The sequence below is a fragment of the Lissotriton helveticus genome, chromosome 2_1 (genome assembly GCF_964261635.1).
Source record: "Lissotriton helveticus chromosome 2_1, aLisHel1.1, whole genome shotgun sequence".
Taxonomy (NCBI): Eukaryota; Metazoa; Chordata; class Amphibia; order Caudata; family Salamandridae; genus Lissotriton; species Lissotriton helveticus.
The window spans coordinates 1,222,821,673-1,222,839,177 of NC_136059.1; the positions used below are offsets into that span (position 1 = coordinate 1,222,821,673).

A 17,505-nucleotide genomic window follows, 5' to 3' on the forward strand; every position below is an offset into this window, starting at 1 on the left:
GGGCACTCAAAAGTACGTGGTTGTTGCCATTGATAGGTATTCCAAGTGGCCCGAGCTACAAGTCTTGGAACGAGTGGATACTGAGGCAGTGATAAAGTTTTTGCGTACCACATTTGTCAGCGAAGGCATCCCGAGGATCATCACCTGCGACAATGGACCCCAGTTCACGTCAGAAAAGTGGACTGCCTTCACCAACAGAAACGGAATTGAAGTGAAACACACCCCGATCTACCACCCGGCGGGAAATGGCCAGGTGGAACGCTTTAATCGAGTGATTATGGGCACCATTCAGGCCGCCATTGAGGATGGTAAGGATTGGGAAATGGAGCTGGAGAAGATGATTTGGGCATACCGAATCACACCGGGTAGCACGGGCTACAGCCCCTTCAAGATCTTAAGAGGCAGGGAGGCCTTCACCAAAGACAATGCAGCATGGAGGAAGTTGATTGTCCAGAGTAAGTGGTCACCGGCGGTGGTCAGGAAAAATTTAGAGAGAGCCCAGGAAGTCTACACGGCACACTACAACAGAAGACGGAACACTCAAAGTACAGAACTAGACAAAGGTGATTGGGTGAGGGTGAAGCTAGCCATCATGAAGAAGAAAGGAGAGAGCAAGTTCTCACCTCCCCTCAAGGTGGTGGAGCCCTATGCTAGATCAGCTCTCCTGAGCGATGGTAAGATTTGGTCCATGGACAGAATGGCCAAATGCAGCAAGATACTGAAGTGGGAAGATGAGGCGGAAGAAGGAACGGAGAATGTCATAGAGGATGGAGAAAGTGTAGGTGGAGAAAGGCAAGGAGAGTAAGTGAACGGAACGGAAGGACAAACGGCAGGTGAAGAAAGAGTGAGTAGAGAGACTACGGAAGGAAGGAGCAGAGGCGAAGAAGAGAGTGAGAAGATGGCAAAGGACGGGAAAGCGGAAGGTGCGAGAGAGAGAAAGGAACAAGAGACTACAGGAGGAGAGAGAACGAGTGAGAGAAGAGAAACTCGAGCAGGACGGAGAATTAAGGTACCGGAGAGATTCAAGGACTATGAGATGGACTGGAAGTAAGACTTTTGTAAATTTGTTTATTGTGATTAAAGGGGGGAGATGTGGTAGCGCTCTAGTTGTTCCAAGGCGGAACAGGAAGTGACAACAGAGGAAGTGGAAGGCGGCCATATTGTTTCCCTGGCGCCGACCGCTAGGAAAGCCAGCCCCGGCGCTCCTAAATAAAAGTACTTGTACAAACTCATAACGGCGTTTGTACTTCTTTACATATATGTGATTAAAATTACACGATGCCTTGCAAAAACATGTCAGGCAGCCGTGCCAAAGCCGTAATTGCACAACAACAGGCATTTAAAGATCCTGCGCACAAACCGATCGAGGGGAGAGCAGAAGAGATGATCGAAGGTGGCAAGGCTCAGCGCTGTGGAGTGTTGTTTGACATGGCAGTTACCTAATAGGGGTGTGTGATACTGTAAACACTTTCTCATGCAAACACCCCTTCAAAGGCAGTTGCTTCAGGAACCTTGCTCATGCGTGGGCTGTTGGCCCATCTCTAACTATGGTAATTCTGGCTGTGTGAAGCCCTGACCACCACAAGTGGTTTTAGCCGGGCCAGCAGAAGACGCTGGTAGCGGCATACCGGCTGCTGGGAAAGAAATATTTCTACTTCTTCATTAACCAGTATCAGATAACGACGCAAAAATCTCACATTCAAAAACTGTGCCTGTTTGCGCAAGAGATGAGAAGGAGGAGGTGTGTGCAGTTATTTCTTGAGCAGTGTATGATTTACAACTCATATTATGCATGGCTTTCGTGAGCATGCGCTAAATTTCGATGTTCAGTTCCTGAGAGGTCGCAATATTAGTTGCAGAGTTATTTGGAGTTTGAGACATGGCACGCACACATTTTCACTGGGGTCCTCGTGTGTATCGAAATGTGATCTAAAATATGGCTTTTACCTTTGGAAGGGGCACCCAAGGAAACCCTTGCTATGACTGTGACATGCCGGATGGAGGGAGGGCAGTGGACTGCGCAACTATTGCAGTTAGCAGAGTGCGGATTGAACCAGTGCCACAGTACACCCAGGGTCTGTAAATGCGACAGATACCTCGTAAGCATTAGAGAACGGCCACCGCGTGCCCTGTCTGCCCAAATTACGTCCATATGACAGCCAACTAACGGGCCTGCTGTCTAAAGCGAACATATAAATAAATCCAACCACACATGGGCCCCTGACGGATCCGCAACACTTCATGCTGCTGTAAACCTCAAAACCCTGCTTCCAAATTCGAATGCAGGCAGCCCTGCGGCTGAGACGTAAATGTAATGGCTTTGTTTTGTTGCTATGTTCGTGATGACCACGCAGGTGGGTTTTTTGTGTTCCGTGGTGCAGCGCTCAGCGGTGGTGAAAGCATACGAACCAGGCTTGGATTCTCAGTTAAGAAAAGTCAATACCTCACTTAAGAATAAAGTGATAAACTGGCTCTCGGTTAATAGACCACTTCCGAGAGGAACAGCGAGTGACATAGCCACGACCAAGAGAGTAGCTTGGGTGGGGCATACCAGGAAATCTATAAGAGGAGACTGTATCCAGGTTTCTTTTAGAGACCCCAATTCAGCTGCATACATCTGCTCTTATGTTTCGGACGAGGACTTTGGCAGTACTATACAAACACTTCCACTTGCCTTTTTTTATCCCTCCGACGCATACAGCTCAGAGGATTTAAGATGGGGGCATCACCAGGAGCTATTGGAGGGTTGAGAAAACTGCCCCAGGGAGACAAATAATTACCCGTCACACAGGGAAAGATCCAGAGAGTACTTCCATAGCAGGGGGGACGAGGCCGGTTGGGAAAGTACCACCACGAGGAGGGAGACCAATAACTATCCATCTCATAGGGAAAGAACCAGAGAGTACTTCCCTAGCTCTGGGGATGAGGCTGGCTGGGAAATCGTTACCAGGAGGAGGAGGGGGGGTGGTGGATACAATAGGGGAATTCCCGGGCCATATAGAACTCACTACCCTGCCTATTTACCCATACAGAATCGCTACAGTAGCTTAGAATCGGTAGATTGACAGGTGGTCGAACCGGGGAACGATGCCTGTGCAACTCCCCCACTCGACATCAGTACATCTTCAGACCATCTCCAGACCATTCACCTGCTACCATCACCCAAAGCTCCCGATTCAGATCTTAGGGCAGCTAGCATAGTTGAACTTAGCCCGACCACAAGTATGGTGCACCCCTTCCCACCACCTGCTATTAGACTACTGGGTAAGAACCAACCTATCTTAAATTTAAGGGTACACCCTGAGTCTACTGATACCAACTTGGTTCCTACTAGTCCTCTACACAACCAATCGACAGTTATAACAACCATCTCCTGGAATGTGGCGGGGCTCTCCAACAAGTTGGACTGTCCTGAGTGGGGTTCTTATATTGGATCCAAAAATCTATTACTCCTCCAAGAAACATGGGCGCGTGAAGAGATAGAATTACCGGGTTTTGCCTCCTTCTTCAAAGCAGCCAAATGGGGGGGTAGGGGTAGGCCTTCTGGGGGACTAATGATAGCGGTAGCAACGGACCTAGGTTGCCAAGCTACCTACTCAGAGACTGCTTCGGACGATTTACTGGCTGTCCTACTTGAATGGCCAGACTCTAAGAAGCTATTAGTGATTAATATCTATTCAAGGCCGACACAGATGCATAAAGAGTCAAGTACTGTGGACGAGTTAGCTAGTTTCCTAGAGGGCATTCCATTTGAACTTGCCTGTCTGGTTGGGGGCGATTTCAACTCTCATTATGAACCTCTGCCTGGACTACGCGATGGTCCTTCTTTAGACGAAGATTCATGTTGGTTTATACCAGAGACGGCGGCACCACCCCCAAGGGCTTGGACTCCCCTAGCCCTGCAGATAAATGCATTTACGCTCAATTTCGGTTTTAGGGCGTGCAATGGCCGTTGCAAATCGGACATACCTAGTAATCCTACCTACAATAAAGTTGGTAGTGAGTCCAGACTCGATTATATTATGGTCAAAACGTTTATGTGGCCTGCAATAGTCGACTTCAAAGTTTGCCCAAGAACAGATAGCGACCACAACTCCTTGGAAGTGTTATACTCACTTACTGGGAGGGAGGACACATCGCAGGGACCGGGCAAAGAAAAGACGGGCCTTCTACTTGAACACAACCGCAGGAAAGTGAAGTGGGAGAAGTTGGTGAACAGCACGGATAGTATACCCCGCCTATACGAAAGGTTAATTCCCCTGTTGGAGAATGCCTTCCATCTAGGAACCAAAGACCAAGATGAAGACACTAGAGGAGAGTTAGCACAAATACATAATAGCATCATTGCCTCTCTAGAACAGGATTTGTTCATAACCACAGGGAAAAGGAATGCCCATAAGCCGAAAACCTCCTGGTATAATGGCACGTGTAGGGAGGCAAAGGCCCACTTGTTATCTGCTATTAAGGGAAGAAATCCGCGCTAGGAGGAAAAAGTATAAATCCCTTTTGGTAAACGCGAGGGCGGAATGGGACTCGGATTACTGGGAGAACCTCGCTAAAGCACTGGCAACTAGAGACTCCCGAAAATTTTGGTGCATAGTGGCGAATGGCACGGAGGACTTATCCTCCGCAATTGAGCCCAATATTGCCCCCCCTGTATGGCAGGCCCACTTTGAAGCATTGTACGTGGAGGGTGGTTGGGAATCAAACAGTGTGGGAGCTTCAACTATATCCTGCCCCCCAGATGTCCCCATTACTGAGAAGGAGGTGAGAGAGGCCATTAAAGGGCTAGCTGCCGGAAAAGCACCGGGCCTGGACGGGGTCCCGGGGGACCTGTTTAAACAGGAACCAGGGATATGGGCACCGTACCTTACATTAATATTCAATGCCATTTGGGGGGGGATGACGGTGCCTGATACTTGGAGGGGAGCAGAGGTAGTCCCAATTTATAAAAAGGGATCCCCCCTGCTCCCTTCCAACTATCGGCCCATCAGTCTGATTGACATATCGCAGAAACTCTTTGGCAGACTGATCCTGAATCGTCTGCAGGCGTGGACTGAAGAGATGAACATCCTTTCTCAGTATCAGGCAGGATTTAGGGAGGGAGTATCCACAACAGACCAAATCTTTAGGCTACACCTTCTCTATTGGAGAACAGCGGTAATCGAGGGCGGCAGTTTATACACCATCTTTGTAGACTTACGTGCCGCCTTCGATTTAGTGCCCAGAGCAAGGTTGTGGAAAGTCATGGAAGAATTGAAAGTCCCTGCGGATATATTGGCAATCCTGATGAGACTTCATTCCAACAACTATGCCCGCGTAAGATGTGGCAAAGGTGGCAAACTAACCGAAAGGTTTCCCGTTCGCAGGGGTGTGAGACAGGGGTGTGTGCTTGCACCCACCCTGTTTTGCATCTTTGTGAACGGGGTTGTTGCTCACCTAAATAGGATTGCCAATTCCGATGCTCCAAAGCTGACTGGCAACAGGGTGCCTGCAATTATGTTTGCAGATGACACCCTGTTGCTGTCTAAATCCCCGATGGGGATCCAACGCATCTTGGATGGCTACTTAGATTTTTGCTCTGACCGGGGATTGGAAATAAACCCACAAAAAACAAAGTTTATGATTTTAAATCCCAAATCCCGAAATCGAACACCACCCATGCTAGGCACCACCCAGTTAGAACGAGTGCATAATATTGAATACTTGGGGATTACTATAAATGAACATCTAACTTGGACGTCGCACCAGGCCAAAGTGACCATCAAACTGGCACAGTTGGCAGGTGGCACTCTGCGCCTAGCAAACAAATCACGCCATCGTCCATTAACCCCAATTATTCATATATACAAAACACAAGCCAGGGCGGGGGTCATATACGGGGGTGAGCTGTGGGGCCATATCCAATATTCAAAGCTACAGTCCACTGAAAATAAATTCTTGAGACAGGTAGCTGCCCTCCCCCAGAGCACTCCTTTACTACCCCTTAGATTAGATCTGGGAATCAAACCCATAACAGAGGAGCTAGGACTCAAACCCTTAACCTTTTGGAGGCGCTTGTGGAGCAGCCCAGATCTCGTAAACTATAGAGAGGAATTACAGGAATTCCTGGAACTACGGAATATAAAGAAGATTCCGTGGCTAATGTATGTAAAGAGGAGGTTCGAGGAATTGGGCTACCCGGAATTATGGTCGGACCCTTCCAACTCATGTACCAGGATTCCAAAAAAGGTAATTGCGAGTGCTCACTATGCTCTGATGCTCACAAGAGCTACCAACAGCACTCGTGAGGGGTCCTTGACAAATTTATTTCTGAAAGTGAAAGACTCATATTTCCTCGAAAGAACTTTAGACGAGATATTTCCTCCACTAACGAGGAAACTGTTCCTACAGTGGCGATATGGTTGCCTCCCACTAGCTTCATTCACAGCGTCCTGGAAATCGTGCTCCACTGTATCATCCTGCCCAATGTGTGCGCACCCGAAGGAGGATGACGCGCATGCTGTCTTTTTCTGCAAAGGCTACGAGCGGAGCAGGAAATACTGGCTAGTACCGCTGCTCAGGAACCTGGGTTTTAGATCTTACCAAACTGCCTACAGAGTTTTAAAAACAGATCTTTCTCCCACTGTGGTTTTTGCAATTTCAAAATTTTTAACATCACTCTGGTTTACCCGCAGCCGAGCTATGAAAAGACTGGTATAACGCTCCCTATCAAATCGATTTGTATCTATTGTCTTATATGTATTTAAACTCAAATATCTTAACTATCGGATCACTTTGGTTTAATAAGTTTTTAATTGTATATACTGTTATGTATTCTTTTATGATCAGTGATCGAAATAAAGATTTTTGAAATGAAATGAAAAGTCAATAATAAACTTTTACTTAACTTACCTATACCTTCCCAAGTTCCCGCCTTCAAGTTCCGACTCGGACTCCAGCAGACTCCCGCCGTCCTGTTTAACTCCCATGGTGCTCGATGTCGTCACGCAGGAAGGCTGCAGGCAGCCTCCCTCCACCACAGCACAGCGCTGTGATTGGTTCGGCCGGCTGCCCCAACACCACGTCATTTCTTGTATGCTGCAGCATACAGAGAGCAGGGAGAGTGGGAGGGGTTACTCGAGGGCAGGGGGGAGCGGCTTGCCCACTGTTCTAAATACAGTTAATACTGTCTGTTTGGACAGCCTCTCAGGCTTCCCAAACAGACAGTATTAACAACATTGGGAACGCCACTCCCCCCTGCCCTCGAGTAACCCCTCCCACTCTCCCAACCGGAACTTCTGCTTTCTCGTCGTGCTAGAAGGCAGAAACAAATGGTAGTTCTCTACTATTTGTTTCTGCCTTCTCGCACGGCGAGAAAGCAGGGGGGCGGCGCCCAAAGGCCCCCATGGAAGATCCGCCACTGCTGAGCAGACAGAACCTGCAAGTGATACAGGATTGTGGGCCTGTGTGGTGTCTGCCCAGGAGCACAGCATGGCGGCTGTTGTTATAGCACCTAACTCCAAGCTGAACTCTACGGCAGGCATTACTGCAGTGCTACATAAACATATATTACTATAGTTCCTAATGAAAAGGAGCACTTTATGAACACATGTTACTACGGCACTCAGTGCCAGGCTGTGCTCCATGCACATCTATTACTATAGAACTAGGAGTGGGCGGATCTCCATAGAATCTTGCAGAGATTTTATGTAACTTCGCAGTATTCTGCAGAGTAAAATTCTGCCAGTTCCTCCAACCCCTAATTTTAAGCCTCACTCTGGAAGTATGTGGCAAGAAACAAAGGCCCAGATTTACCATTTTTTCAAGTAGCGCAGCATCCAAATTTGCTGCACTGTGCTAGGCAAGGAGGAAAACAGAGTGCAGCTCTATAGAAACAGCCTTCCTTGTGCACGGTATACCCTCACAATGTTGCAAAGGTGACTGTGTGGTATTAAGGATAGGATTTGTACTGGAGATGTACACTTCCAGTCGAGCTTCCTATGCTTAGACAAACTCAGAAGGTCCCACACATTGGGGTGTATATTTATGAGCCCTTCTGCTCACGCGACCTGGTGAAAGAGCGACGCAAATTAAAAATGAGATTTATGAAGCTACGCAAGGCCGCCTTTCGTGGCCCTGAGTGGCTTCATAAATGTTGATTTATATATCATATAGCCAGTGTCTAACCCAGGGTGGTGTGGAGTGCAAAAAAACGATGGATTTAGGCCCAGATCCTTGTACTGGGGTGAATGTATGACATTGTTCTACATTCTGTCCATCAACTGTGTTTTTTGGAATAATGCAATGCAGCGCAGATGGCTGGGTTGCATTACTCTGCGCCAGGGAGGCCTTTCCATGGGCGTTGCATGGGTGTTCCCATGCAACATCCATGGAATTTGGATTTGCACAAAAACAATCCTCCTTACAACGCAGGCACCCTTGCACTATGGTGCAAGGGAGTCTGCATTGGCATAAGGGAGCTAAAGGGCACCAGCACAGGAAAAAAGGCAGAAATGCACTGTATTGTCTTAAATACGGTGCATGCCTACCATTTCCCTGTTAAGCAGTGCAGCGCAGCAAGGTGACTTGCTACGCTGCACTGCGTGACTTGGGAATAAATAGGGCCCTGGATGTTTGCTGTGCATTGCATCTGACATGCAATGCATTGCTTCATTTTGTAGAAATGAACACATTTTTCCGTTTATGAGTCGGCTTTAATTAAGCATTAGTTACTGACACAAAGCCCAGCATGTCTATCTTTGTAGATCCGTCATTCAATCAAAACACATGGGTGTTTGCGTTCATCCACATCAGTAATGCCCTCTTGATGCACAGCAACAGAAAATGGGGCAAAGTGGAACAAAGCAATTGTTTTAAATGAGAAAGGTTTTCCTTCCCACTGTTAACCCCTTCCCTGCGGGGGGTAATTTCCCCATGATGCGGGGAGCGGGGGGGTGAGCCCGGTGGCGCGGTGCTCGTGAAGAGACCAGCACGTCATGAGTCACGGTGGATCTGTGCTCATGACGAGCTGGTCACGTCACATCCCCGCCCACTGATTAATTTGCTTGCACAGGCGGGAATTAATTGCGCGTGGGCAGAACGCAGGCGTTATGAGGAGACCAGCTCGTCATGAGCATAGCTCCACCGTGACTCTTGACGAGCTGGTCTCGTCACGAGCACCGAAGAGGCTAAACATCTGTTGTGCTTGGTAAAGAATGTGCAGCTTTCTCTCACATTAGTACCAGCAAAAGGCTTAGTAAATGTGGGAAAAAGTATGAAAATACTAATCTATCATCACTGATGGAGCAGCCACAGTTCCAGGAGGTTGAGAGTGTCAAAAAGCAGTCTTCTTTAAAGAGGGCAGGCTTCTCTGCGCGGAGGCAGTGTATGCTGATTTCAGTGAAGGAGGAGCTCAAGGAAGTAGAAGGACATAGGGCTTTTCAACAGCCGGAAGGTGAAAAGGTTTGGGGCTGCCTGCTGAAGCAGTACCTCATAGACAAAATGGTCCAAAGGAAGGGAATGACTGGAACAAACGCCCTGGCTCTAGTGGAGCCAATGAGGGCCAAAAAGATGGCCAGGGGGACAATGCTGCTTCATCTAAGGCAAAGGAGCCATGAGCATGAGATGCAACATAGGCAGTAAGAACCCTCAGCAAATAAGACTATTCATGTATCCACATGACTATAATACAAATATCACAAATGAATGAAAACACATACAATGACAGATAATTCTTTTAGATGAATACATGTCTGTGAGTAGCAGCGGAACAAAATAAGTTGCTAGCTATTAAAAGTATTCTTAGGGCCTGTGTACTCTGATTGGCGGTCTTGCATAGTTCTCATTGGTTGTCCACATCCCCAAGAATGTTAGAAAGTGTACTTTTTTTGTTTTTATCAGCTGTTGTTTAAACAAAGGCAAGTAAAGAAGGGATAACGCCTGCCTAGATGTCTTTAATAAAACAGGACTTTCTGACACTACCTTTTAGGAACATTTGCATGTTCTGTCACCATTCATAGAACTTTGGCAACTCTGATACCGCTACATTGCAGTATGACAGTTTTTTATTGGTTTAATATTTTTTTATTTTTGATAATAAGCCATACAGAAGACTATATATAACTTTGATGGCAATCCAATGGAAACCAACGTCAAATAATATATAAATGGAGAAATACTAACAAAATGCAATATTATGCTCAACTATAATATTTGAATCAAGGGAAAGCCTAAAGAATATCAAAATGCATAAAATAGCATAGCTGAGGAAAAGAGGGGTCTTGTCCGTAAGGTACCAGGTAGGACAATCAAAATTATTAAGAAAGAAAGAAAATCACCTGGTTACCACTTTAGAATGCTGCTATTTATTTAAGCAGACTTAATGCCTTGACCACACTGTTCATAGGCAAAATGTGATCTTTATCACATACATTTTTTATGAACTTGAACACTTTTTTTCAATTACATATGTCTGAGCGCGGCACACAATCAGTTTACTTTCAATATTTTTAAACAATTAAACAGTTAAAGAATAGTGAACAAGAGACAAACATTATTCAAGCTACAACAAATAATGTAACAAAACTACAGCAAATAGTGTTACAAAAATTAAAGAAGATGTGTTATTAAAACATATAAGCCCTGTAAAGAATATATTAGCAGCACAATAGCAAAGCACTGAGACAATACGTTAAATTCTTTCTTATTCATGAATAAAACCAACAAAAAATACCAATTCTTAAGAAAGTGTTGCAACTCTATCATTCATATTAATAGTTAAATTATAAGACATATATGTTTGTTAAGTATTCTAATCATACTATAACCACTTTTTATGATCTTTCACGGGCAATTGAACTGAAGAACAATTAATAGTATTAATTTTATGTGCAAAACATGTCATTTCACCATACATTATATGAAAGTTTGAAATACTTGCTACAATTCAGTAATATGTGTTGTACTGCAATTATAATAAATATCCAATAGTTTAACTTTCATCTGGAGCTGTTGAAATTCAATGGCTAGGGTTCCAAGAAAAATATTTTTCAAATAGAGGGGAACATTAGTATGAAATATTAATATTAATCTTTTCCCAAACAGGTTTTCAAAATTTCTGAACAAGGCTAAACTCAAACATATTTGGGTACAAGTAATAGGAGAACATGAGCATGACCAAAACGCAATGGGCATTAATTCATTACATTTATTAATAGAAACAAGACTAAAACATGCTTGATTACAAAGAAAATACCGGGTTTTGGTAATATTGGCAGCACCTAATGGAGACAAGAGCTTCGCCCATATTTCATTTAATATTTAAGATGAAAGAGATCTTTCACAATCCTTTTCCCATTCCACTCCTATCAGTATGATAGTTTTGAAGCGAGGAACATTGGAACATTGAGCTATTCTCCCTTCAAATTGATGTGTTTCTAAGTTTTTCCTGCAGTACGATATGTTGGTTCAGTGTGTAAAGATTAGTGTTAATACCACATTTTACTCATCTGAATTTTAGCCATATTTTTTTTTCACAACAAGAAAATTTTAGCCATATTTTCACAATATTATGTTCAACATTTTAGTCAAAATTTAGTTATGAAAGTTTCCCTTTCTTCTAGATTGATCACCCCATTGAACTCTCTCTAAATGCAACACTTTTAAATTGCACCTCAAATCTTTTTTTTCCTTTTATGCATTGTAAACATTTTGATGTAAGGTTCTTACATTGAATATAATATGCAGTGGTGGAGAAGGGAAACAATACATTTAGTGCAAACTGACCTTTTATGCATAAATGTAAATTCTGATGTTAATTTCGAACTGTGCTTCCAGTGACTGATCATATTGCAGACAACAAATAAACATGAATCTTGTACCAGACAATGTTTTGCCACCTCAAATTTCCAGTCAAGTCCTACAATTCTGGAATTGGTGACATATCTCAAATTATGGTGCAGTAGTGTCCAGATGGCTATGGCTTGCAAGGAGCTATGTAGGATATATAAATTAATGCATGGATCCCGTACAGCATTTGATGGTCACCATTTTCTTAGTGGAAAAACAGAGTTAGCATACATATTCAAGGCGACACAAAGTACCTAATTTGTACAGGTGATGGGCACAGGCATCCCTTCATGGTGGTGGGGATTTAATTTCAGGTTCAGACTTTAATCCAGTAAAAGAGAGAGAGAATGGTAAAAAGAGAAAAAGAGGGAAAAAGAGAAAAGCAGGAAAATAAAGACAAAGCAGGGATACAAATGAACCTAGAAAAGAGCTACAGAGATACAAAATGTATAGGGTGAAGGCACCCTTGTTATGTGACAGTCCACTGTCTTTGGGTTCCGGTACACACACACACATACATATATGAGTCCCCACGTCCTAAAATGGCTTTCTCAACATCTTTGTTGAGTTGTGGCAGCTACTCAGATCTTATCTTCTGATTTGTTGGGACTGCACATTTTCCACGCTGTGAAATATACATACATTGTTTGCCTTAATTCCTCAAAAACTACAAAACTGATTTATACCAAATCACAAAAAGCACGCTTTCTGGATCACAATCACGCTTTCAGCCATATCCATGGAAAATTGCAGCGGAAAAAATGTGTTTTGGGACTCCCCCTTTTCTCTCTTTTTCTATATTAACAAAGTTAGCATTGGTGACATCATCTGATTTGTATGCCCTTCTTCTGTGTCTACATTTTATCACATCTTACCTTGACACAGAAGTCCATCACCTTTATATCCTTCAAAGCACTTGCAGACATAGCCTCCCTCTGTATTAATGCAATCGGCTCGTGTTGGGTCACATAGAGCATTCATGGTGTAACATTCATCAAGATCTGCATAAAACAACATTATTAATTACACATGTGCGCTCACAATTGGACAGTTTTCATGAACTGTACTCTTATTTTCTGAATAGCAATGTACTATGATTCCGATTTAAGCTATGAACATATTATATATTTTAAGTTTAGCTGTTTATGTGCAATTCTTCATTTATAGGTATGCCTCTCATTACAGTGATTTAAATTGTATTTAGGATGGGCATCATGTGACAAGTGGTGGCCATACTTCCTTTAGGTGAAGTACTTCTATGTGTAGGTGAAAAACGTTTTGTGACATTCATGGCCTTTTTTCATAGTTTTTTATTTACACATTTATTGTGCCACAAATAAGGTTTAGTCATGGTTTGAGTACAGGTTTTTGTGACAAATAATGTATCTATTAACAATAGGCGGTCACATTTTCAACCCTTGGTGAAAAAAATTAACATACAACCTGATTTTAATGAAATATATATATCCTAAATTTATTGGTGCCACGTTTCCTTTTTTCAATTTTGGGACATCACTTTCTGAAGACCATTGCCATTCTATCTTTACGAAGATCCACATAGCAGCTATATGGCCTCTGTATCACACACTGACATCAGCAGCTGGCACATAGTTGACATTTCATATCTTATGTTAAGAATCCTACATTACCCTTGCATGAATAGCCATCCCCGCTGAATCCTCTGAAACACTGACAGCTGACACCATCTTCTATAGTCATCTGCTGAGCATTGATGTCACAGTCTAAAGTGGTGGAGATGTTATCTTGATCTGTAAGGCAACCAAGTTATTCAGTGGTATGTAAAAAACGACGTATGGAGACTGAATGACAAAAGCTTGCTAGAGACTTCTACTTCTACTCAGGGGCTAGAATCAGAGCTGCCCCCATGGCTTCCTTTACAAACAGGAGGGCACCTCTTTCCACCCCAGCCACTCCCGCTGGCTACCTGTAAAGAATTTTTTTGAAGTGGTGTCACCAGTGCTAGCACTGCAGATGTGCTTAGCCCCATGCTCATACCTCTATTTAACACCATGGATGGGTCCTGAAGCATCACAAATGATCCTGTGCCATGGTGTGTTGGCTATGAAGGCAACCTGATGCTGTCATTGAATCTATGTATGTGAGTGAAGTGCTAAACCTGGCAAACAGCCAACAAGGCAGATGAACCAAAGGGGCACAATACTTCTCAGCAGCAGGACCAGGATCAAAGCAGCTCATGAGTTGAAAAAAAGTTAAATAAAATAAATGTATTAATTGAAGAAGGGAAGGCTGAAGTGTGAGTGGATCAGTGAGTTAGTGTGTGTTCCCGTCCATACAAACTGGCCCTGGCACAATAGTGGTAATTTATTTTTGGCATATTGTGGACATGTAAAGTATGGTGGTTTCCACCCTTGTCATAATGCTGGCCCTGAAAAAAGAGTCCGCTGCACTCCAAGGTGATCGAGGTAATGTTCAAGTTAGTAATTGGTAATCAGGTTTTAGGGTGCTCAGGGTGAACCCCTGCTGTCCGGGAGGGGCGAGAGGAATGAATCAACGTAAAAAGAGCAACCTTACAGGTGTAAGGTGGGTGACCTGAGCACTCCTCTATGCTTACGAAAAAGCAAATTTAAACTAAATGATTTCAAAAGTTCAAAGTTTTCAAAGTTTTCAAGATTTTCAAAGTTTTATTCACTTTACGTTAAGATACATGTAGTTCATCTGGGTCAATCCATGGTGATTAGTTTGAAAAACATAACTTCAAATATACATGTGGAAATCACTCCAAGATTATAGAAGGTTCATTTATCGAAACATATGGCTTAATGTCCCCGATGCATTTCGAGCTGAGGAGCTCTTCTTCAGGTGGGTCAATATGTTCTAAGGAAAAAGTGGAAAAAAACAACTTTAGTGATCAGGGTCCGAGTGTAGGTCAGAGTATGAGAGGATGAAGATTAGAAGGAATGGGGAATCACATCAGCAAAGTGGTGATGCATAGAAGAGACCGGGCTTAATTGGGCTCGTGCGTACAGAACGTGAATGAGATCATGTGAAATAGTGGACTAGTGGACTCGGGCGTGAAAGTAGAATACCAGTGCATTACATGAAAATACAAAAACATTCCTATAATGTGCCCAGTGGGACGCACAGAGAGAGTGATACTCAGAAATGTGAGCTAAGATGAGAGAGAAAGGAAGTCGGTGCATAATGTGAGTTATCCAAACGTTCCCAATGCGTGCCGTACAATTCATAATTAGAACCGAAGTGACCGGTGGCAGAGCGCCTGGTGACCAAGTGACCCTGAAAGTCCAGGAAAGACTTGGTGTCTAACTTACCGAATTGATGCGTGATCGAGTTACCGAGTTCCGATACGGTGACAACGCCATTGGAACAGTGCGGAAGTGAAGAGAAACGGTGGCGCATGCGTGAAATATCTCAGGTTGGTGAGATAAACGAAGGACTACGGTAATAGTCCAGCCAAGGTGTCAGAGAAAACGGACTACGAACGAGTGTGGGGAATCGGGTGGATCCCGGGACAATAACGTGTGTGCAATGAAAGAAACAGCCTAGTGATTGCACAAATAAAACAAAAATAAAAAAATGAAAAAATGATAAAATAAAAAATGATGAAAATTGGGTGATGCATATACAGTGAACAGGGTGCAATATACGATGTGGTGGGAACGAGATGTGTTGAAGGGGATGGTGACAAGGAAAGAAAAGATAAGCAGTGGATGAACGTTGAGGGGTGTAGTGAGGAGCACGGAGGACAAGTAGGAAAATGTGATATGTCCATGAAGGTGTGAAAAGGACTGTGAAAATGACAACAAGAGCTGGGAAGTGAAAGGATGGGGGTGTAGGGCGGTGGAAGGAAGCTATGGTGACAAGATGGAAAAAATAACTGAGATACAAACCGTGAATAGACAGGAAAGAAAGAAAAGAAGAAAACAAGAACAATGTGTGAAAGACAATAATTTCAATGGACAATGCAAATCACAAAGAAAAATACATTTCTGAATGCAGTCAAAAGACAGAGCGCCAACAATTGTGGAACATGAAGTCTATGAAGTCTGTTAGAGAAAGCTGCTAAATTCCAGACGTTCATTGAGTCCTTTTGGATGGGCTGTTCCTAATTTAAATATCCAGTACAATTCTCGTTGAAGTAAGAATTTTTTAGGGTCAATGCCCTCTGGTTTATTGACCACCTCTAGGATGAGAAAACGAATTTGACTATTGTTGTGATTTTGTTGAGTGAAATGTGCGGAAACGCAGGATTTCAAGTTTTTGTTTCGAACATTGCTTCGATGTTCGTTCAGTCTAGTTTTGATTTTGCGCTCGGTTTTCCCTACATAGGGAAGTCCACAGGGACACTTCAATAAGTACACAACGTTCGTGGTGTCGCATGTGGCGTTGACATGTAGAGGAATAGGTGTACCTTTGCTTGGATGAGTTATGCTGTTCCCTGGTATGATGTTGTGACAATTCTGGCAGTTGTGACAGGGAATAGTTCCTTTGTAGACAATTAGCTGGGTTGTGCGAGGTTTTATAATTGACCCTAGGTTTTTGGATCGTTGGTAGGCAAAGATCGGCGGTTCATTGAAAATGGTATTAAAGTCAGGTTCCAATTGAAGAATTTGCCAATGCTTAATGATACTTTTTTTAATCAAATAGCTTTCTGTAGAGTATTTGGAGACAAATACATTGCGTTGATCCTTAGTGGATGTTTTGATTTTGGGTTTGAGTAAATTGAGTCGATCGAGGGTGGTAACTCTGGCATGAGCTGTTTGAATCACCTTGTGAGGGTAACCTCTTTTAAGGAATTTGTTCATGATGATGGTACTGTTTTGTGTGAATGTTTCAGCAGAGGAAGCAATTCTCTTAGCTCGCATGAGTTGTGAAAAAGGTAGATGTTTCTTGAGACTTGGTTGATGAAAACTTGAGTAATGAAGGTAATTATTGCGATCGGTGGGTTTGGTGTAAATAGATGTTTCCAGTTTGGTGTCTTTGATGGTGATGTCTACGTCAAGGAATGAAATTCTGGTCTGGTTGTACTGATGAGTGAATTGTATTCTGTCGTTAATGGTGTTGAGGTGGTTGATAGCAAAGATCAGTTGTTGTTCGGTGCCAGTCCAGATAAGGAAAATGTCATCTATGTACCGGTAATAGATTTTGAGATGTTCTTGCCAATGGGGAATAGACAAAATGTGTTGCGTTTCGAACTCATACATGAAGAGGTTCGCATATGATGGGGCTGCACAGTATCCCATTGCTACGCCAGAAAGTTGGATGAAAAATTTGTCCTGATATTTAAAGTAACTGTGCAGTAAAGTGAATTGGACCAATTCCATAAGAAACACTTGTAGGTCAGGTGATTTGTTAGTTTTGAGTAGGGCCGCTTCTATTGCCTGAATACCAAGATTGTGAGGAATGGATGTGTACAAAGAGTTAACATCAATGGTACAAAGCAAGACGGGTGTTTGTGGATCAATGATGATATTGTTTAGTTTGGATAGGAAATCCGTGGTGTCCTGTAGGTAACTTTCCATATGTCTGACTGAAGGTTGAAGGTGGCGATCAATGTAGGTTCCAATTGGTTCGTGAATGGAATTGCATGTGCTAACTATAGGTCTGAACGGAGGTTTGATGGGATCTTTGTGGATTTTGGAATCATGTACAGATACGGAGTGCTGGGATGGGTCT

The 17,505-nt window shown here is 43.5% G+C and overlaps 1 protein-coding gene across 1 annotated transcript in view; it reads right to left on the reverse strand.

The window, feature by feature from the left end:
* The window catches only part of EGF (epidermal growth factor), a 627,377-nt gene that overhangs the window by 164,942 nt on the left and 444,930 nt on the right, over window positions 1–17,505 (reverse strand). The window contains exons 16-17 of the mRNA XM_078677482.1: window positions 13,479–13,598; window positions 12,705–12,830 (exon numbers count right to left, since the gene is read on the reverse strand). Coding sequence (XP_078533608.1) covers window positions 12,705–12,830; window positions 13,479–13,598 — 246 coding nt within the window. The remainder of the gene's footprint in view (window positions 1–12,704; window positions 12,831–13,478; window positions 13,599–17,505) is intronic.